The sequence below is a fragment of the Paramacrobiotus metropolitanus genome, unplaced genomic scaffold, assembly GCF_019649055.1.
Source record: "Paramacrobiotus metropolitanus isolate TYO unplaced genomic scaffold, Prichtersi_v1.0 Parri_scaffold0000073, whole genome shotgun sequence".
Classification (NCBI taxonomy): Eukaryota; Metazoa; Tardigrada; class Eutardigrada; order Parachela; family Macrobiotidae; genus Paramacrobiotus; species Paramacrobiotus metropolitanus.
In genome coordinates, this window is record NW_026570293.1 from 433420 (window position 1) to 455568 (window position 22149).

General features: G+C 46.0%; 4 protein-coding genes across 9 annotated transcripts; 2 read left to right on the forward strand and 2 right to left on the reverse strand.

Annotated features, from left to right (window-relative positions):
* Positions 1 to 606: 606 nt before the first annotated feature.
* Positions 607 to 7348, reverse strand: LOC129594976 (uncharacterized). Of its 3 annotated transcripts, XM_055491854.1 has the most exons (8): positions 7089 to 7348; positions 5792 to 5869; positions 5338 to 5560; positions 4944 to 5123; positions 4309 to 4680; positions 3772 to 4101; positions 2198 to 3276; positions 607 to 1254 (listed from the first exon to the last, which is right to left on the reverse strand). In XM_055491854.1, the coding sequence occupies exons 3-8, from the start codon at positions 5489 to 5491 to the stop codon at positions 832 to 834; spliced, it is 2538 nt and encodes an 845-aa protein (XP_055347829.1). In that variant the 5' UTR covers positions 5492 to 5560; positions 5792 to 5869; positions 7089 to 7348; the 3' UTR covers positions 607 to 831. The 3 variants fall into 3 exon arrangements, with proteins under 3 accessions (XP_055347829.1, XP_055347830.1, XP_055347828.1); XM_055491855.1 differs by lacking the exons at positions 5792 to 5869; positions 7089 to 7348 and having other exon boundaries at positions 5353 to 5774; XM_055491853.1 differs by lacking the exons at positions 5792 to 5869; positions 7089 to 7348 and having other exon boundaries at positions 5338 to 5774.
* Positions 7349 to 7620: 272 nt separating this feature from the next.
* Positions 7621 to 9898, forward strand: LOC129594982 (uncharacterized). The gene is made up of 4 exons (XM_055491867.1): positions 7621 to 8051; positions 8156 to 8670; positions 8859 to 9068; positions 9130 to 9898. The coding sequence occupies exons 1-4, from the start codon at positions 7757 to 7759 to the stop codon at positions 9718 to 9720; spliced, it is 1611 nt and encodes a 536-aa protein (XP_055347842.1). The 5' UTR covers positions 7621 to 7756; the 3' UTR covers positions 9721 to 9898.
* Positions 9899 to 11534: 1636 nt separating this feature from the next.
* On the reverse strand, positions 11535 to 15436 carry LOC129595024 (uncharacterized). Its single transcript, XM_055491928.1, is given in 7 exon segments — positions 11535 to 12122; positions 12475 to 13523; positions 13643 to 14050; positions 14200 to 14493; positions 14496 to 14567; positions 14749 to 14928; positions 15223 to 15436. Coding segments are annotated over 7 exon segments (2625 nt in total). The 3' UTR covers positions 11535 to 11714.
* Positions 15437 to 16001: 565 nt separating this feature from the next.
* LOC129594975 (uncharacterized) lies at positions 16002 to 21389 on the forward strand. 4 transcript variants are annotated; one of them, XR_008691248.1, is made up of 8 exons: positions 16002 to 16391; positions 16686 to 16865; positions 17255 to 17626; positions 17959 to 18228; positions 18460 to 18615; positions 19086 to 20164; positions 20241 to 20517; positions 20854 to 20992. XR_008691248.1 is itself a non-coding variant. In XM_055491849.1 (7 exons), the coding sequence occupies exons 1-7, from the start codon at positions 16172 to 16174 to the stop codon at positions 21235 to 21237; spliced, it is 2661 nt and encodes an 886-aa protein (XP_055347824.1). In that variant the 5' UTR covers positions 16002 to 16171; the 3' UTR covers positions 21238 to 21389. The 4 variants fall into 4 exon arrangements, 3 of the variants coding, with proteins under 3 accessions (XP_055347824.1, XP_055347826.1, XP_055347827.1); XM_055491849.1 differs by lacking the exon at positions 20241 to 20517 and having other exon boundaries at positions 20854 to 21389; XM_055491851.1 differs by lacking the exon at positions 20241 to 20517 and having other exon boundaries at positions 19086 to 20134; positions 20854 to 21389.
* Positions 21390 to 22149: the final 760 nt, after the last annotated feature.

Consider the following 22149-nt stretch of genomic DNA (forward strand, 5'->3'; position numbering starts at 1 on the left):
CTCGTGGACAGGCTTAGAATTCGAACAGATATTTTTACGCGGAAAAATGAAAGAGACGCAATTACGAGGAACTGACTGATCGTTATTTCGTACATCCAGCCTCCGGCCTTGGAGATCATGGGACCTTGCGGCGCTAGTACGCGTCAGTTCATCAGTGCAGTTGGTTGACACATAAAAGGTTAAACAGGAAAAACGCGCGCCATCGAATTTTTGTGGCAGCGTATAAGTGTTGAGATTCAGCGCGGAAATGCTGCTTCTGTTCTGAGAACTACTGGTTGTTCAAAAGTGCTGCAAGGGTTATTTTATTTGTTCCAGGGTCCCAGGCTTCCAGCTACTGATTATTTGAGTTTAAGTGTAAATGGCAACGCCTTGTACAAGTTTGAAATAAAATACTAATATGTTTCTCAATAAGCCATGGAAGGCAAATGTAGTAAAACCAGGGCGCTATCCACTGGAAACCGAGATACGGCTGAAAAAGGCGCCGATGGCCCGATGGGGGAATCGAACCCCGGCTACGTCAATAGATCCGCATAGGCAGTACCACTGCACCACGGCGCAATACGTTAAAATCCTTTGAAAGACTTTATCGCTGTACGTAAGCCGCTTCTCTCCTCTCAGTAGTGTCTCATTAAAATCGGCATCAAGTTACATTGTAGGACGGCGTGGCGTAAGAAAGAGCACAAACCACCTTTGAAATCAAATTTATATATCAAGAAGCGCGCAATCATCCTTACAAATGCAACTATAACATCCAAATATCAGCCCCTGAAAGTGTACAAAACATTCAGACAGGAACATTGTGAGAATGCCTTAAACAGGAAAACACTCATTTCACGTCTTAGCAGCACGCTTCCGCGGCTTCTCATCCGTATCTTCACGGTTCCGCGGCTTTCCACTCCGGCCGCCGCTGTGCACCTGGTTGCGATGGCGCTCCAGTTTCCATCTGGAGTGGAAGCTCTTCCCGCACAGCGGACAGGGATGCTGGTGGACTGTGCCGATCCCGTGTTTGAGCATGTGCATGCCGAGGGCGTAGCGGTTGCGCTTAACATCGCCGCAGACACTGCAGGCGCACACCGCCTTGGCGTTGTGCAAGCGGCGGTTGTGCCGGCTGAGGCTCAGGTAGGTGTCGAAGGTCTTGGGACAGTGCGGACACAGGAAGCCCTCGTCCTGTCGGTGCATCACTGCGTGATACCCCAACTGCGGCCAGGAGGGGAAGAGTTGGGCGCAGTACAGGCAGCGCTTGGCGCGGTGATGCTGCAAAGCATCGAAATGAATTCAAGAATTTTTTTAGATTTTAGACGGCGAAAGAGTTTTTTAGACAGCGGTTATCTATCCAAATGCAACGGGGAAACGCGATATGTGTTATGGGTACAATCCCCGAGCAGGATAGCATCGAAGAAGTGTTTTTGTTATAAAACTCGTTTTTTCTAGTACTCAGTTTGTACTTCCATAACGATACTTATTAAAGGCATCAGAATTTTTTTAAGTTTATTTCTAGAATTAGAAAAAAGATTGTCCCTAAATCTTTTTCGGCTCAGACCGGTCTTCATAGTCGACCGAAGCGAAGGTCTTCTATGTTCACGAAAACGGGATTTTTGTCGGTCACGTACAAATTTTTGTAAAATTAATATGATTAATTTTATTTCGTAAATTTTATTTGGATTATTTTGTATTGTAATACAAAACTAAAACATATTTGAAAATGTAATTTTTTGAATTGTAATAAATTTGACTGCGACGTTTCATCACAGAGGCAACCATAAGTCGGCTGTCCGTGGTGATCTCAGCGAGGGAGGGTAGTCAGATGAAGTCCTGTCTGTGGAGGAAATTCCGAAAAATGGCGATGGAGCGGAATCGAACCGCTGGCTACCGAGTGAGATCCACGTAGCACAGCCACTGTGCCATCGCCGCTGTTGGCGAAGATCAAGATATTTGTGCTTGAGCTTGAGCCAACCAGGTAGGGCAGCTGCTGTGGGTAAAGAGGATTCTCCTCTTACAGTTTGAACGATCAAATTATCGTCGGGCTTCGCTTGGGTCTTCTAGTGGTAGATTATTATTGCCTTATTATCTTGTTTTTTTTAAAGAATAAATAAAACCATGATTTCTATGCATTTAAAACAAAAAATTCTCCTTTTTCTAAAATTCCACTGTTGCGAAAGTTTTTTCGCATATTATTTTTCCCATTTGTTTTACCAACCATTTCATGGGCAGTCAGCTGTTTCTGCGACGCATACTCCTTTTGACACTCTCCGCACGTAAACTTCCCAACCGGATCCGCGGACTTCTCGGGATGCACGTTCCGCAAATGCTGCCCCATAAACTTCACGCTGACATACAGCTCACAATAGGCGCACTTCTCCCGCGGGCGGTAGGTCTTGCGGTGCTTCTCCACATGGGCGATCAGCGCGGCCATCGTTCCGCACTCCTCCTGACACCCCGGACACGCGGTGGCGCCGCCCTCTTCCACGGCGGCGGCGTCATGGCCCCGCGTGTGCAACGCCAACAACGCCGCCGACTCGAAGGAGAACATACACGCCGTGCACACATGCAGCCCCTCCGTCGCCGGCTTCGTCCGCTGCGCGACGGAATTAGACATCCGGAACGCACGCTGCACGAACCTGGCACCGTTGTCCTTCAATTCAGCGACCTTCTGCAAGACCTCCAAGTACTCCATCAACGAGTCCGCGCCGGTTGTCGGATCACACTGCTCCAGGAGTTTCGGGAGCTGCTCGAGACGGCTGTTGACGCGGACCTCTAATTTCCGTCCCTCCGTCTTTCGGCGACCTCCTGACTTCATCGGTGATGCATCCTTCGTACCAATCTGCAGATTCTGCACCGCTTGATCGAACGCTTTATACCGCGCGTTGTACATTTTATACTGGTACGGATTCACTTCAACCACGGCTTTCAACTCTTCAATCGCTTCTTGTCGCCGGCTTCCCAATTTCCCCAATCTGACGTCGGTGACCCTGTTTTTCTTCATGTCAGTGAGGGTGTTTAGGAGTTCCATGTAGCGCTGGAACACCGGTCCGGCGGCGTCGTTGAAACGCAGTTGTGCGTCCGCTGCTTGCGCCAAACAAAAATGCACGAAGGTTTTCAGAGCGCCGCGGGTATTGCCCACGGCCTCCGGGCCCAGGAGACGCACGACGCTGTCGAAGGCGGCGTTGCGGTGGTTGCCGGGAGCGTACTGGTACGGGTTGACCTGGACCACCGCTTCCAGGCGTTTCACCGCTTCCGGGTTATCGTGACGGAAGCGGAAGGGACGTTTGCGCTTTTCTGCAGTAAAATAACGAAACCGTTACACGCACCGTGAAACAGATTATAAGAACAGGATGAATCAACAGTTGGCTTAATTTTCACACGGGGTAAAGGGAGAATAAACGACTCGTGCGAATTAACGCCGATTTCCAAAGATTTTGGCTGTTTTTTTCCAATGATGCATTTAAATCATTTAAATTACTGTCTACCAGCGCAAATCAACGCACAGGCTAATCAACGCTTTATACGCTTCCTATAATTGACAATACATTTCAGTATTTACTTTCTCACCAAACAACGAGCGGACCAGAATTACACTGTGCGACAAAAAGGACATGCTTCGCTGTAACGCATAATACGCACACAAGCGCTTTTTTTTCGAATCCGATGCTGCCAATTTGTAACCGCTGTATGGGTTTCTTCTGCACACGTATTTATTAATTTAACTAATGAAATTTTCTGAACCGTAGACAGTACTCTATTTTTTTATTCTACAGGGTGCCAAAACCTTACTGCGGGGTATCGCTGTGGAAACTGCGGGATCATTCCCTCCATCGCCAGCATCCACTGCCGATGGCATTTCCGCTTCCCCATCTTCTTCTTCTGAGGCGGTTTCCTCTTCCGAATCACCAGCGTCTCTTTCGCTGTCCGTATCGTCGCTGTCTTCTTCGTTTATTGCCTCCGCGTGTGACGTCAAATCTTCACGTGCCGGTAAACGATCAACAGCGTCGGCTGGCGTAATATGTTCGTCCGACGGAAAGGAATCAGGCAAACCGGACGCGGGGACCAGATCATCAACATACGCTGTTGGCCGCGCTATCTTCATGTTTTTACGATGGCGAACTACGAAATCCACGACAATAAAAAAACAATTGCAGCAACGGAAGACAAACAGCCACTAAATCACCAAATAAATCGAAATATTACAACTACTCGTAGCACATAGGGTGAAGTTCACTGAAAGATTTCCTGGGGATATGGGGAGAGGGCTGAACGTTTACGGGCTGGGCTACTCGAAAATAAATCAACCAATCAATCACTATCACTCACCAGGCTTCTTATTACTAATCTCCTGCAGACGTCCCGAGATTCCCAAGGCCCTGGCGTAATTAAACGAATACCAGACTTTCAGTTCTTCCCCCGCTGCAATGTCCCTTTTTGTCGCGAAGTACACCTGTCCGTCGACGTTGTAGGCGGTGAGATTGCATTCAGCGGTGTGGATGGCCAGTCGGACGAATTGCATCCAGTTGCAGCCGTGAGGGGAGTCCGCGTGGAAGCGCAGGATGCCCTGCAGCGTGGGACGGTCCGGAATGCCGAAGGAAGACTGTTGCAGCTTGGCGTGCGGACACAGGACGCCGCGCATCGGTCCGAAGACCGTGCGGGCGGGAAAACTACACTGCGCGCGGACTCCGCAAGGTAACTCTGTATGTAATACGATCGCAGTTGACGCACAGCCAGAACATCATTGACGGCAGATAAAACAAGGAGGCTTGATAAGAGACATGAAATCAGAAAAGTCGAAAATTTTGCAATACACACACCAATCATCACTAAATGAAGATTAGACTTAGTACTTATGGAACAATATAAATAAACGAGAATCGAGAGAATACAAAAAAAATAAAATACATCTCTTCCAGGATTGATTAAGAATATTCTGTGGGATTCATTGTCCGTTGTCTTACCGTCTTCTGGTGTGCGGATGAAGGAGAAGGACGAAGGGAGCGTGGCCAGCGCCAAGGGTATCACCTCCGCGTCGGGCACAGAATGTGAATGCAACGGACACGGCTCATCCAGCACATTCCGCGAGCAGTGCCCGCAGCCACCGTGCGAAGGAGTATTTTCTTTATTTACTGATGGTCGCCCTAAAACAGTCCCCAAGGCTTACAATTCGACTAACAACTTACGGAGAAAAGCGCTCCTAAAAATTCACGCTTCAGCGTCTATTTTAATGGCAGTAGAAAAAAGATGAGGAAGATAAACATGACCACCAAAGTGAATATAATTCATAGAAATTTAGGAAATCCATTTAGGAATTTAGCCACAACCTCCCATGCGAGCCATCTGGCGTGCTCGTACTTCTTTGGGGTTTACCTCCCAAACTCAGCGAAGATGATGTGGGCAGCAGAGATTTGGCCGCCGCCTTGCTGGAGACCCGTTGGACTGCAGCAGGAGCGCGGGCTGCGGGAGATGCAGAACGTGATGAAACATGGAGGGAAGCGTTGGGTTCCATCGGGATCGCAGCAGGCAACTCATAGAAAGAGCCACTCGCCACTTCGCTCTTCTCCGTCTGGCAGTTTAACTCCAGCAAAGACACGAAGCTCAAACTGATTATTTATCATGTCAAAATCAATTTCAAATAAGAAATTATGATTACGTACAAATTACAATCTTAGAAATGCTAAAATTTTTATTTCGCTTACGCTCGTACACACTGACAAACACTGTAAAGGCTGTAAGGCTTGACAAACTGCACAGGAAGTGGTTCAGCTGGACCACTGTAACAGACTGCCCGCGGGCGGTTACACCTTACACGAATGCTGGATGTTTGCTGTTGTCGTAACAGTCGTCTTCTTCAACTTTTTCCAAATGTTCATGTTTCGTTCAGCAACTGCAAAAGCCCGAAGCTGATATTCATAGAAAAAAATTTACGCTGGATAATTCAAATGTTACAAGTTTAAAACTTTAAAGAAAGAAATCGAAACTGCTATTCGTGGTAAACAACGTTGCCAGCCGTTGCAAGCCACCTGCATGCTGCCGGTTAGCCGGATGTGCGCGTGTGTGATGGCGCATGCCAGCCAGACGACGCAACAGAATGACGCCAGTCGCGTGGATCACTGATTCTCACCATTCCTAGTTTACCTAATTCACAGCTGCTTATGCGTTGTCATGTTTACAATTTTACATGTTTCTGAGTGAGAACCGATGAGAACTAGAAGAAAACGGACCTTATATAAACACAAAATGGCGACGGCTTACGTCATAAACTGGAGTTGGGAGCTGGACTTTCTAGTTACAATTCCCGGTTGCACTTTATAACTACAGCTCCCAACTCCCATACATGAGTCATCACAACTGTACACTGTATATATTCGCTACATATGCAGTACTAACATCCGCACACAATTCGATGATATTATCAGTGCACAAAATTTTAATTTTTGGTTGTATTATATGATCGGTTGTCTGGATTGTGTTTTCAGTTTAAAGTAAGTATTAAAGGCACGAAATCATAATAAATCATCATACATAAGCAAGAAAATATACTATCAAAATGGCACGCCTAGTGTGTAAAAAGAACTTTTGTGAAGCAGTTATGGGAACATGCATTGTTCTAATGTTAATTTTAATAATATTGCTCGAGGCCTTTTTCGGAGTAAGTCATAATATGAAAACCGGTACCAACAACTGTTCAGCACTGACAGTTGAAGATTTAATCAACGGAAATGTCACCCCATGGTCGAGTGTTAAATTCCGTGTCGACAATTCGACGCTTGTAATATGTAAGTCGAAACCGTTTATTTATTTCTTTTGCGGAAACCTCCAATTTACGCTTATTCCGCGTAATGTTAAACGGATAGTTCACGGTTATATCATTTGGCTGGTCTAGCGGTGCCAGGCTTTCTAATAGCATTTCCTTCAGGCTTTCGAGGTTCAACTGTCTCCTGGCTTTCTTTGTTAAGGTATAGCATCCCCGAAACTATGTACACATAAAAAATATACCATGTGTTACAACACAATATGAACTAAAAACATCAGCTTCACTTACTTCGTGTACAAGAAATTCATAATTTCTGCAGCTAGCGGAGTAATTGTTAATAGAAATGCACCTTTAGCTCCAGTGGAAAAAAAATTTGCGGCGACCCTGGCGGACTTTTTCCAGTTGATCTGCACGCACGCATAAGCATGCACGCAATAGACCATAAGACTGCAAATAACTGTCAAAATTGGTTACACAGTATGGTCATAATGTACAGTGATAAAGAAAATAATATTCCATCGTAGCGGTTAGTTTTTATGATTATTTATGAATAAATAAGCTGAGAATAGAGGAAATAGTAATGACCACTAAAAAGCAATTATATTTTATTCACTGTACGTTGAAAGGCTTTGACGAGCCTGATGCGTTAAAGTGCTCCTCCATAGTGTAAAAGAATGTAAACAACTTGTTGAATCAAACAGTGAAAGTGAACCAATATAACTGTGCAGTGTACAGTAGTATCCATACGAGGACCATTGGGTGCTGTGAACATACCCTTCACGATTAGGCTGCGATGAACATCCGACTAGTCTGCAGCTCGCAACACTACTGGCATCACGGTCTGAATTTTAAAATTAAATCCAAGTTTAAAACGCACAACATCCAGTACGAGTACATATTTGTTTATTTCTTGTTATGTTCTATTTTTGATTTGTTGTAATGATGTTTGTTTTACTTTTTTTCTAATAAATCTGATTTGTTACGTGTACTAAATCCAACTGTCCAAAAATATCAGCTATGGATCTAGTCTCTAGAGCTTGTCATAATGCTGCTATGGATGCAGCAGTCAAGTCATGTCAGGAGGGAATTTTATCGCAGGCTTCTGCCGCAAAGGTCTACAGAGTTAATCGCACGACACTAGGAAGACGACTGAAAGGAATTGTGCCTCAACAGAATGGGCAATGGCAGCGGATATTTACTGATCCTGAGGAGAACTTCATTGCGGACACCATGCTGCGCTGTGCAAGGCTTGGAGTGCCTCTAAATAAACCGATGTTAAAACGGATTATTCCTCCACTGTTGAGAGAAAAAGGTAAAACGCTTTAAAATAATGCTTTTGGCGCCGATAAAATTGCAGTATCGTAAAGAAAAAAAATTCCGTTATTTGGCTCTTGTTCACGCATCACACGTTTGTAGGTTTTGCCGTCGAGAAACAACGTTTTACGGAGGATTGGCACTATGGCTTTTTAAAGCGTCACCCAGAAATTAAACAGCGCATTTCTCACAGTGCAAACCGGAAAAAATCACGTGAATGGACCGTAAAAAACCGCCAAGGATGGCTTAAGAAGCTGAGCGAGCTGCACATGAGCGGATACCTGGAGGACCCTCGCGGTGTCTGGAATTTTGATGAGTCTGCATTTCAAGTGGCAGAGCGAGTTACTTCGGTTTATGCAAGAAAAGGGACAAAAGATGTACTCTCTTATTTTGATGGTAACGACAGAGAGCTGGTTACTGTTCTGGCTGGCGGAAACGCTGCGGGAGAGATTATGAGACCGTTAATTCTGTTCGATGGCAAGGTGATGATGGCTTCTCGACTGGACGGAACCGATGATCGCTGTTATGTCGGGGTTAACAATTCAGGGATTATGGACACGGAGACATTTGTTAATTACCTTCGACGCGTAGTCATTCCTGCCATGACAGCGGAAAAGGTAATTCAGAAACATCACGGTAATAAAAGAACTCACAAGCATAAACATTATTATACAACTAATAATAATGACGTTATTTAGTATTATTATTATAAGACCCATAATAGTTAAATTGATTATTTTTAATTTCTGCGTAGCCAATGGCACAGTGCAGATAAATAAATAAGTATTAAAATTATCATTTGTAGAACGTTATCTTCTTGGATGGCCATAGTTCCCATATGCTGAACGATGAATTCATTCACGAGTGTTTGATGTCGGAAAAAGATATTACCGTAGTGATTTTTCCCTCTGGACAGACTGATAAACTGCAGCCCATGGACATTAAAGTTTTCGGGCCAGTTAAGAAGTACTGGCGGGATTACTTGCGACTGCAGCCACTCTTATTGGACGAAGCGGTAAAAACTTTAACATTTAGTGGTAATGTGCCCGTGAGTATAATTTCCATTTAAAATACAGATATCCAAGCAGAATTTTGCGAAACACTTGATGGCAAAATGGAACGATTTCAACATGCCGTCAAATATAATTTCCGGTTTCAAAGCATCGGGGATTTTTCCATATAATCCAGAGAACGTGTGTCGCGCTGTGGATGAGCCCACCAATGATGTAAACCCCGAAACATTACAGCAGGACCAACCTGAACTGTTAACCTTTCGCGAAGTTTATGCAAACGAATTGATGGAACTCAAACAGTTTGTTCGCGTGAAATTTCATGCGCCTAATTCTACGGCTGAAGAAATCGCAGAAATCCTTGTTGATAAGATGGAAGGGTTTAAGCCAACTGTGGCGCCTGGTAACATTGCCCAAGGATTTTTCGACCGTCTGACAGAGCTCCACCCTCGAAAGGAAAAAAGACCCACTGACCAACGTTTGCGGATGGATAGCGGAGCGATTATCACGAGCTCAGAGTTTCAGAAAGCGCGTGCCGAACATCAGCAAAAACGCCAGAAAGTTCCACAGAAATCTAATGGCCGTGCTGTGTTGGGCAATCTTACGAATACGCCAACAAAAGTTACCAAACGGACTTTCAAAAAACGCAAAATTTAACTGAAAACGTATTATGTGCAAATTTTTGTGTTGTACTCGTTCGGGCTAATAATAGGTATTTTGTTCTGTGACTTGAAATTGTGAAGCACTATGATCTTCTAAAATGTGGTTTGAAGATCCAATAATTTTTTTCTGAACCGTAATTTGTCGAAATAGACGGTAAAAACAGTTTAGAATAACATTTTTACCAAAATAAAATTTTCTGTAAAGTCAGTTCCCGGGTGTTCATCGCAGCCTAAACGTGAAGGGTATGTTCACAGCACCCAATGGTCCTCGTACAGTACACTGGGCACATGTCGAGTTTCACAGTTATATCCAAGTCGTGCACAATCCAGATAAGCAATTAAACTACTCGGTAAGTTGGCAAATAATTATGTATATTACAAGTGCACAGCATTACTACAAGTGTTTTCAATAATTAAGAGACGCGCATGGTGTGTAGCACCATAGCTGACGAGCTAGCTGCGCTAATGTGCCAGTGCCGCTGCATGCGGTAAAAGAATGTAAACAACCACTTGCACGCGTGCAACACGGCTGCACAGGTAGCTGCATCTGGGCTGCGAGCCTCCTTGAGGTTTGCACAGCATGTGTATCAGTGATACACTGGCTGGCTATCGCTGACGAGCCAGCTGAGCTAATGTGCTAGTGCCGCTCCATGCGGTAAAAGAATGTAAACAACTTGTGTGTGTGAATATCAGTAAGTGAGTAAATTAGGTAGTGTACTTCTATACAGTGTACATATGCAGTAATCATATGCTGCAGTTGTGCTGAATCATATGCTGCAGTTGGGAGCTGCAAGTACAATGTACAACCGGGAATTGTAACTAGAAAGTCCAGCTCCCAACTCCAGTTTATGACGTAACCGACGCCATTTTGTGTTTATATAAGGTCCGTTTTCTTCTAGAACTGTTACAATGGTGCACGTAAGGAATGTGGCTACATTATTGTGATCAGTACGAGAATGTTCGTTGGATCTGTACGCGAAGGATACGTGATTTCTGTCGGTCATATTTAATCGCTTGTTAATGCTTTACACAATATCATTACTTTACATCGAATCTGGAGTTCAGTCTGTTATCCGTTAATCATTAAAAACGTTAACATCCAGTTATCGCGCAGTGCACGGTTACGAGTCTAACAACGTGAGAAGGCATAGCGCTACTACGGTGAATCAAAATTTTGATTCACCGGAGTAATACTACTCCTTCTCACGTATGTACTGTACTCTTTCCATTATGCCCGTGACGAGCGGCTGCGACTACCGTAAAAATATAGTCGTCAACCGTAAAAATATACTCGTAGTCATTCACTGTCATTGGGTCTCCGTAAATCTTGGTCCGAATCTTATCACGGCACTTGGATGCGGCGAAGGAGATTGCGCCTTTTCAATTTTTGGAGTTTTAACCACCAGAAAATTAAAGCCTTAAAATGGCTTTTTCTTTGGTGGATACAACTCCACGTTCGTTATCATTCGGTGGACAGCGCCAAGAAACAGCCTAGTAAGTAACTGAAGTTGCATAAGGCGGGGATGTGTTTCCCGGTCTCATCATTCCTTTGGTTAGCCGGATACAACAAGTATGTAAAGGTCACTGAACGACCACACCGACCAGTCTGGTTTTTCCGAAAATTTAGCGAGGATACAGCTTTTGGCTGTTTTGGATGCTTAAATACAGTATCAGCGATGAATCTGTCTACTTTAAATAAGTATCCACGCTAGCACTTGCTGTTATTTTGACGGATTGCCGAATAAAAATCAAGTATAGTACATACAGTACTGGTACTACTGTACTACGTGTCCCTCGCTTGTTGGCAAATTCATTCAATTATTTTCATAGAACAAAACAAATCCTCCTGTAACGGCTTAATACAAAACAAATCACAATGCGTCGTGAACGAAGAACCCAAAAAACCTGGAACGGAAGTTATTCGAATGCTGAAAATGATAAACCACCACCCTCACTATGCATTCAAACGCCTCGAAGTACATCGCAAATTTACGGCCTCCGGTCGTCGACGGCTGCCCGGCTTCTCGAATTTTCCCGCAAACCGCTGCTGTGTTTCTGGTGGCGATGACGTCCCAGATTCCATTTGGTCTGGAAGCCCTTCCCGCACAGCTCACACGGATATATAAGCGGAACCGTACCGGAATGGTGCTGGAGCGTGTGCTGCCGCAAGGCGCCATGGTTCCGCTTCACGACGCCACAGATACTGCACACACACACCGCTTTGGCGTCGTGCTGGCCGCGGCAATGCCGGCTCAGGATGAGGTACGTGGCGAAGATTTTCGGGCAGTGCGGGCACGGAAAACCCTCCGCCTGTTTGTGCTGCATCGCGTGCTGACCCAGTTCCACCCAGGAAGGGCACAACTGGGCGCAGTACAGGCAGCTCTTGGACCGGTGTTGCTGCAATGCCAAAGATGTAAGAATAAATTCTCTAATTAAACCAAAGGCACTATAACGTCTGCGTTGCTACCCATTAAAAAATTTGGTAACTTTATAATAATCTCGTGTACAGGCTGGTAAAAAAAAATAATGATTGTCATGTAATCAAATTTTGAAACGTTTCCCTTATCGAACAACACGCCCAGTACCATGTTTCCGGGGTCCGGGACGCTTATCGATATCGTGAAAATGTCCGCAAATGCGAACAACGTCGAAGTATATTTTATACGACTTTAAACTGAAAATTCTCCTTTACTACACAAACTTGTACCGAAACAACCTTTTATTACGTGATTTCTTTTACGGTACTAACCAGTTTGTGGGCAGCCAACTGTTTCTCCGCGCCAAACTCTTTCTGACACACTCCGCAGGTGAATTTCCCAGCCGGATCCGCGGACTTCTCGGGATGCTTGATCCTCACATGCTGCTCCAAGAACTTCACATCCACATACAGCCCACAATCCGAGCACGGCTGTCGCGGGCGGTAAGCCTTGCGGTGATTCTCCACATGGGCAATCACCGCCGTCATCGATCCGCACTCCTCCTGACACCCCGGACACGTGGTGTCCCCGCCCTCCTCCACGGCGGCGGCGTCATGGCCCCGCGTGTGCAACGCCAACAACGCCGCCGACTCGAAGGAAAACATACACGCCGTGCACGCGTGCACCCCCTCCGACACCGGTCTCCTCCGTTTTACGAAACAGGACACCGGAGCCGAACGCCGCACCGACCTATCCCCGTTGTCCATTAAACCGGCGATTTTTTGCAACACTTCCACATATTCCTTCAACGACGCAGGGGCGTTAGCCGGATCGTACTGTTCCAGAAGCTGTGGTAGCTGCTCGAGACGTCTTTTAACGCGCTTTTCCAACGCCCGTCCTTCGTATTTCAATTTTGTCACTGACAGCGTCGTCTTGGAATACCGCTGCACGGCGGAAACGAAGGCCTTCTCCCTGGAGTCGACGGTATCGTACTGATACGGATTGATTTCCACGACGGCATTCAACTGCCCGCTTGCGTCCTGTCGACGGCACTGAGCCCGTGAGTCGGTCACTCTGTTTCGCCGCAAACTGGTGAGGGTGTTCAGCAGTGCCATGTAGCGCTGGAACACCGGTCCGGCGGCGTCGCTGAATTGGTGCGCGGCTTCCGCTGTCATGTTCAAGCAGCGATCAACGAAAGCTTTCAGATTGCTACGGGCGGTTCCCGTGCATTCCTCGCCGAGGAGGCGCAGGACGGTGTCCCAAGCGTCGCTGCGTTTTTTCCCCGGCGTGAATTGATATGGATTCACCTGGATGACGGCTTCCAGACGGGCCACCGCTTCGGGGTTGTCGTGGCGGAAGCGGCCGATACGTTTGCGCTTTCCTGAAGCAAAGTAAGGTACACATCAAAACTTACGTTTTTCACGGACGAAAGCGTAAGAAAACATTAGAAAATATAGAAAACATTGGAAAACATAAGACAGCTTCATCAAATCAACTCACTCTGTGGTATTTCATCGGGAACCGCGTCACTATCCGCTGCACAGTCATCGCCGTCGTCGAGCTCCGTCGGCATATCGCATCCCCGGGTCTCCGCCGTTTTTTCCAGCTGGACCATCTCCCCGTCAAGAGACGCTGTAGGCGACAGTTCCGCTTCATCTTTGTCCCATACACTCGCCGCGACTGTTTCGTCGTGTTCTGTCACGTCCGTGCTAGTGGCTGTACCATCGTTTTCGTTTCCTATCCGTTCGTGAAGCGATAGATCCCTGCTGGCCGATTGGAGCAGATCGAGTGCGACGGACGCGATATTTTCGTAGAGCTGACACGAGTCGGGCAAACCATGCGCAACTACGAGATCATCGCGGTACGATCTCGACAGAATTTTGTCGCCCTTGTTCTTACGACAGCGAACTGAAAGCGGAAAAACATCATATCGCGAAATCACAAACAGCTAGGCTCCTATAAAATATGTTGAAATTATCACGAAAAAATAAAAATCGAAACAAATATGATAGATGCATAAAAATAAGTTAAATATTTTCGTTGGCTGTGACACGTACCGGTATTATTACCGCTCTCCCGTAAGCAACCCGAGATTCTCATTGCTTTGGCGTAATTGACCGAATACCAGACGGTCAGCTCTTCCCCCGCCACAATGTCCCTCTTTGTGGCGAAGTACACCTGCCCGTCGACGTTGTAGGCAGTGATATTGCATTCGGCGGTGTGGATGGCCAGTCGGACGAAGTGCATCCAGTTGCAGCCATGAGGGGATTCCGCGTGGAAACGCAGGATACCGTGCAGCGTGGGACGGTCCGGGATGCCGAAGAGGGGCGGCTGCAGCTTGGCGTGGGGCACAGCACGCCATGCATCGGTCCGAAGACCGTGCGGGAGGGAAAGTTACTCTCTGCGCGGATACCACAAGGTGCAGCTGCAAATGCCATTGCAATTTAATACAAACATCCCAAAATGTGACAAAAAAAAAACGAAAAAGCGCACGGTTAATAACAAAAATATCGAGAAAAATAAAGTAAATATTTGAAATAACTGGATAGGAATGGCAAAGCCAATCGGAACTTAAATAAAGCCTTTCAGATCTCTTACGATCTTACCATCAGCCTGTGCGCGAATGAAGGAAAGCGACGCGGGAAGCGTGGCCAGCGCCAAGGGTAGCACCTCGGTGTCGGGTACAGAATGCGAATGCAACGGACACGGTTCATCCAGCACATCGCGCAGGCAGTGCATGCATGCATTGCTTGACGGCTTATTCCCGTTATTTATTGGTCGACAAACTAAAATAATCCTTCAAAAAAATAAATCAAGGCTAATAAGTACTTAATAACCAAGGTAGTGCAGGCTGTAGGGGCACTCGCAGGTACTAGATAATAATAATTACTATTATTGTACATGCGAAAAACGTAGAAGTACTTACTTCGTAATTGTCGTATTCATATAGTCATACTTAGTCGTACATCAGAATAATATTATCTATTTATAATGGCAATAAATTATAAAATTACAAAAATCAATAACATGCATGATACATTGATGCGCTGCGACTGATACTGAAAACACAGACACTGTACCTCTTTCACGTTTCTTGCCCAAACCCGACGTTGATGATGTGGACCGCCGGGATTTGACCGCAGACGTCCTGGAGACGCGCTGGGCTGGAGAGTGGACTGCGGGAGATGCATCCCGTTTGCACGAAGCCTGCAGCGACGCGTTGAATTCCATCGCATCGGCTGCAGGAGTTAACAGCTGATAGAAGGAGCTGTCCGCCACTTCGCTATCCTCCATGGCTAAACCGGCAATTCACGCCAGTACACGACATGCAAATCACTCGAAACAATCAAAATTTCAAACCCTTACGATACGGTATGTACAACAACAACAAAGTTAGCAGAAAATTATTTTTACTGAAACTCCAGAAACAGAAACTGATCGCATTGCAGGCCATGAAAGCTGCACCGGAAACGGGCCAGCGAAATGATTGTACCTGCCAGCTGATGGGTGGCTGCCGCTGTTGACTACTGACAGCGTAGCCTGTTACCGACTGTCCTGCAGCTTCTACTCATGCTGTTTAATGTTAGAAGTACGTATGAACAGTTACTGCATCTGCATACAACAGAAACTTGGGAAGCAGGCGAGCCACCCCGGGCCTGTGTTTTCCCGCCCGTTCCCATCCCGAGCCGGAGGTTTCCCTCTACCGCTCTCCGTGAAAAAGCGGGAGCATGGCATTTTGCAGAATGCAGACTTTTCCCAATTTAACCGAGCCAGTAAAATTCCGGGCCGGCATTGACTCATTGGTGACCGCCCATGGGCTGTCAGTTACCATTTTCAAAATTTCGCCACTGGAAAAACAGTGATACTACTCTTGAGTCTTGACTTTTGGCAGTTTTTCGATGTCTTTGTAATTTGTTTATCTCAAAATTGAATTACTTAAATTGCAGAATTAATTTTGCATTGAAGTTCGCCTTCAGATCAGGTGCGCTGATGTGAACCTGTCAGTTTTCAAGCTCTCAATTATCAGCCATGGAGAAGAGCGAATTGGCGAACAGCTCTTTCTATCTGCTGCTGATGCCTGCTGCGAATACGATGGAACCCAACGTCGATCCGCATTTGCCACCACGTTCTGCATCTCCCGCCGTCGGCGCTGCTGTTGACGCTCAGCAGGCTTCCAGCACGTCTGCAGCCAAATACTCCGAGCCAGCAGCGACAGCATCACTGGGTGTCGGCAGAAAACGGAAAAGAGGTATGCTTAGCATGAATAGCATCTAATTCTAGATCCATCATTGGGAAATCCGTTCATTCCTTCTGCCCGCTCGAATTTGCTGTAGAGTGTAAAATTTACACTGTAAACACTGGTCTACTCTGTACGTGTTGTTCTGGCGTTTAGAAATTAATTTTGAGCTGTTGAATTTATTATTAATTTCGAGTTATAATTTCCATTTTCCTGATGCGAGTAGTTTTCGTCGCAGGTGTGATGTATCAGGTACCTACAGGCTAGATGTGAGTTACTAAATTTAATTTTTGATGATTGTTTTAGGGCACCACTCTGTAAATAACGAAAACAGCCCGTCGAACGGTGGCTGCGTGCACTGCCTGCGCGATGTGCTGGAGGAGCCGTGTCCGTTGCATTCGCATTCTGTGCCCGACACCGAAGTCCTTCCCTTGGCGCTGGCCACGCTCCCTTCGTCGCTTTCCTTCCTTCGCGCGACGCCTGATGGTAAGACAGTACTGACTACTGAGTACTAAGACCGCGGGGGTGCTAAGACTGCGGACTAATCAGGAATTAGGTTTGTAAATTACTTAATTGCATTTTTCTTCAATTTTTACCTGTGTATCCCTTTATTTTGGATTTATCTGTGTTATTTTAGTCGAGATTTATTATTATTTTTCTGAGATTACTGATCACTATTATTTATTATTATGATTTATTTGTTTTCTAAATTATTTAGTATTTTCATTTAATATTACTATTTTTTTCCTCTTTTACTTGCTTAAGTTGATTGATATTTTATTTATACAGATAATTATTTAGATATTTCCTTGTTTAGATATTTTGGTTTTCTGTCCTTTTTTGCGTTCTGCGTGTAAGTTGTGATGGTGTTGCAGCTTTACCTTGCGGTGTCCGCACACAGAGCAACCTTCCCGCGCGGACGGTCTTCGGGCCGATGCGCGGCGTAATGTGTCCGCACGCGAAGCGGCGACCGCCGTTTTTCGGCATTCCTGACGGCTCGGCGCTGCACGGTATGCAGTACTTCCACACGGAATCTCTGAACGGCTGCAACTGGATGCTCTTCGTCCAGCTGGCCTTCAACTCTGCCGAGCACAATCTCACCGCGTACACTGTGGATGGGCAAGTGTACTTTGCTACGACAAGGGACATTATGGCCGGAGAAGAGCTCAAGATTCGGTATTCCGCCAGTTACGCCAAAGCCATGAGCGTCACCGGTTGTCTGCGGGAGATCAGCAATGTTCAGCCGGGTACGTGTTACAGCCAACGAATTAAATTTTTCATTTCATGTACTCATAAATTTGATGTGTGTCGTTTGCTCTCGGTACTTCGGCTTCTCGGTATTCTCTGTGTTGTTCCACATAACAAAAACTTTTAATCAACTTACCTAAAATTAGCATTAGCATTTTTTTATACAAGCTTGTGTGCTGTGCTGAGACTGATAAAAAATTATCAAGTTTTCTAATGTGGACCGACGGAATACCATTGTTTCGGGGGTCCGGCACGCAAATCCATATCGGGAAAATATCTAGAATGCGAAAAACGTCGAAGTATGGAATTAATTATTTTTTGTTATGTTTAGTTCGCCGTGAAACGGCCCGTGATAGGAATTTCACCAACACAGCACAACTGGAATCGTATTGTGAAGGTCTCGGAGGGAAGTCCGGTTTGCCGGAATCGTTTCCGTTAGACAGTGATATCATGATGACAGACGGTTTTCCCTGTCTGCCAGTGGTACCGAGCAGTTGTACGCTGCAGGAAGAGGAAAGAGAGAACGACGACGCCGGCAATATGAGCACGGCAAACCAGCCGACATTGGCTAGTGATGCTGAGGAGGCCGTGAACGATAGCGGTAAAAATTATTTACTGTTTTTGATTTGTCGGTTAACTGCATTATTATGTGGGTAGGTTTAATTTAGTTTTATCATTACATAATTTTGAAATTGAAGTATACGATATCGACATCTTCTGCACGCTTTGTAATTTATCTTTTTGAAAAACATAAGTGGAATAGTCGTAGAGAATTGTTGTAGGAGAAAAAAAATGAACGGAATAATTGATTTGTCTGACTGTATGTATACAGACGAAGAAGAACTGGAAAGGTCATCTGTGGGTGGGGATGCGTCACAAGCCAGTCCAGTGGCAGAGACGAGCGGTGATAGCATGCCGACGGCACTGCTGGATGCTGGTGAAGGCGACGAAGCGGATACTAACGCGGTGTCCCACACAGTGCGACGAAGTGAGTCATTAATGTAACTTTAAAAGACCAGCAAGGCGTTGCTGCCTTCGGTTTTTTCGTATATATTTGTGTTAATTTCGGTAATTCGACGTTTATCGCAATCCGGACATTTTCGCAATAAAGTAGGGATTCGCATACCGTACACCGGAGACACGATATGTAACACACCCACCTCCGCGTTGTTGCACATGACAGAAACATCGAAAATTGATCATGTGTACAGATATATTGGTGTTCCTATCAACTTGTACACGAGAATCGAGATTAATTAAAAATATATCAAGTTTCTAATGCGGAACTCCACAGAGAATACTCCGTTGTCCCGTACGCCAACCCATACTGCGAAAACATCCAGAATTCGGAATGTCCAAAATTCCCGCCAGAATATTAATAATAAGAGCACTAAGCGTCGCCGGGCATAGCATTTTTATCACTAATTCTTTTATTATCATCGTGTTACATTGTTGCAGAAAAGCGTAAACGTCCGCCCCGCTTTCGTCCCGAAACCTGCAATCCCGAAGCGGTGGCGCGCTTAGAGGCTATAATCCAGGTGAATCCGTATCAGTACGGTCCAGGGAAGCAGCGCCACGCCGCCCTGGACGCCGTCGTGGACCTGCTCAACGAAACAAGCGCGGGTAACACCCGTAGCTCTCTCAAATCCTTCATCCGCGACTGCTTACTCACGGCGCCAGAAGCGGTGGAGCATTTCAGCGATACTGCCGAACCGGAGATGCAGCGCTATTTGGTGCTTGTGAAGACCCTCACAGACTTGCGGAAAGGCAAAGTGATGGACTGGAGGCGCGAGGGCGCTGTTGCCCAACTGGAAGCCGTTGTGAAATTCAATCCCTTCCAGTACGATCTGCTCGCCCCGCGAATGAAAGCCTTCGTGGCGGCGCTGCAGTCATACACGACCAAGCCACTATCCCCGGCTAAGCTCAAACACGAAGCACGGAAGTTAGAAATCCGCGTCAAACGGCGTATTGATCACCTGCCGAAGCTAATGAAACAGTACAATCCGACCACCGCCCAGGATTCCTTGAAGGAGTATGTGACAGTGTTGGAGAAGCTAGTGGAACTGAGGAACAGCGGCGCGAAAACAGTCCGGCGTTCGGTCAAGGTGTCCAATAAGGTCAGATTGCGGACGAAGCCGGCGACGGAGGGGGTCTATGCGTGCACGGGGTGTATGTTTTCCTTCGAGTCGGCGGAGTTGTTGGCGTTGCACACGCGGGGCCATGACGCTGCCGCTGTGGAGGAGGGCGGCGGCACCACGTGTCCGGGGTGTCAGGAGGAGTGCGGATCGATGACCGCGCTGATCGCCCATGTGGAAAAGCACCGGAAGGCCTACCGCCCGCGGCGGCAGTGCCCGCATTGTGGGCTGTATGTCAGTGTGAATTTCTTTGACCGGCACGTCAGGACAACGCATCCCGAGAAGTCAGAGGATCCGACAGCGAAATTTGCGTGTGGAACGTGTCAGAAAGAGTTTGTCACACAGAAGCAGTTGTGGAGTCATGAAATGCTGGTTGGTAGTAGGACATCTGGACATTGGTTTGTAAGGATAACAATAGGATATTAGCATTTTCAGTTTACGTATCAACGTTTTTTATCTTTACGCAAATCGATTACAGATTCATAATCAGCGGATTTCTCGGATCTAGGAAATGTCAAAATTGAAAAGGCCAAAACAGAAGTCTGGATGCCGCCCCCAAGTCCCAACCATAACTGCCTTGGGTGGTGGCACTGTAGTCAAAGACAAAAAAATTTGTTTTTACATTCTAAGCTCCTTCCTATTCAGCCAGAATTTTGTTTTGATCTTTTTTAATTTTCGTAAGTCTTTTCTAGTTCCGAAAAATCCGCTTGTTCTGGATCTGCGAATTATTTGCGTTAAATGAAAAAGGTTGATGCGTAAGTATGCGTAAGTTGAAATTGCTAATTTCCTCACGAACCCCATGGACTAATGTCAAAGAAATGCATCAAAGTTTTTCCTGCATTGACATGCAGCAGAAGTTAAAAGAGACGTGACCCGCTGCATGGTGCCATATTCGGGAACATATACGAAAACTTTCATTTTTGCGTGTTGTCAAACACTATTTTCAATCGTTTTATTGCATTTCTGTAGCCGAATAATTTGTAAACGTTGGTGTGAAAACCGTTTGTGCGCGCAGTATCCTGTGGAGAAGTTATGGTTAAAATTAGATTCCGAAAAGGTTAAACTTTCCTGAATCCTGTTTTGCGTTGCAGCAACACCGCACCAAGCACTGCCTGTTCTGCGCCCAAGTGTTCCCCAACTATATCCAGCTGGGTGAGCACGTGGCGCAGCACCAGCTGCCGGAGGGTTTCCTCTGTCCGCACTGCCCCAAGACCTATGACAGCTACACCGTCCTCACCCGCCACCACCGCCGTCTGCACAACCCCAAAGCGGTGTGCGTGTGCAGCGTCTGCGGCGTCATCAAGCTGAATCGCGACGCCCTGCGCTCCCACATGGTCTCTCACGGGGTCACGGCGCGCCAGCATCCGTGTCCGCTGTGCGGGAAGACCTTCCCGACCAATGCCAGACTGCAGTGCCATCGGGACCAGGTGCACAGCGGTGCACCGCGGAAACGAAGGGCGAAGAAAGTGAATTGAGTGCTTTTTTTGTTCGCGAATCGTAGAATGTGTGCCATGAAATTAATAGACTCTCTCTGGATTACTTTGTACATCTTGGATTGTGACTTCCTTATTTTGGCAACAGCATACTCGTCGTGGTTGTGATTCACTTGTGAAGTATTAGAGTATGAATGCACATCAAATGAATAAACTTGCATTATAGCTGAGTGACGAGTCTAAGCTGACTGAACAGGTTGGCTTCCGCTGAAAATAATTTACTCTCGGTTCGCATAAGTATGTATTGCGGGTACTAATGGAACTACAAATATTTTTGCCGGTCTACCAGCTACGTACCAATCAGTAAATGGTTGTGGAAATTATATTTCCGGATGTATTATTTCAGGTAGTACAATGCGCATAGTCACAATAACACCTCGAAAATGTGAAAACGAGCTTGAATTTTGTGAGTGACAGTGATCGACAAGATTGATAAAGACACCACGCCTGGAGGATGCGGAAGATCAAGGTTCCAACCAGAAAAATTGCTCTCGGTTTCCGATGCTGAGCTCCGTTCGGAAATAGTCACGGAAGTACAGATATCATGCACTTTAATGACTTTATGTAGTATCGCAAGGAACGGAACTCACGCATTTCCCGTACACTTTAAATTCCTTACCGGTACACTATAAATTACTGAAGTACAGTATTATGCATTACAATATTCAGTTTTTTCAGCTCCCGTAAACCGAGAAGGTCATAAACGCTCTTACCCGTTACATATTCCTCTGCTACCATTTTCAAAAATTACATACTTGTACAAAATAATAATTTTATTCGCTTCGAGTGTCGTATTATCGCAGTGCTAGACATGCCGGTACCATATAATTATTACATTAGCCCCTCGTAAATACCTAATTAAGGTACATTTTTGATAAACTGTAGCTAGTTTCA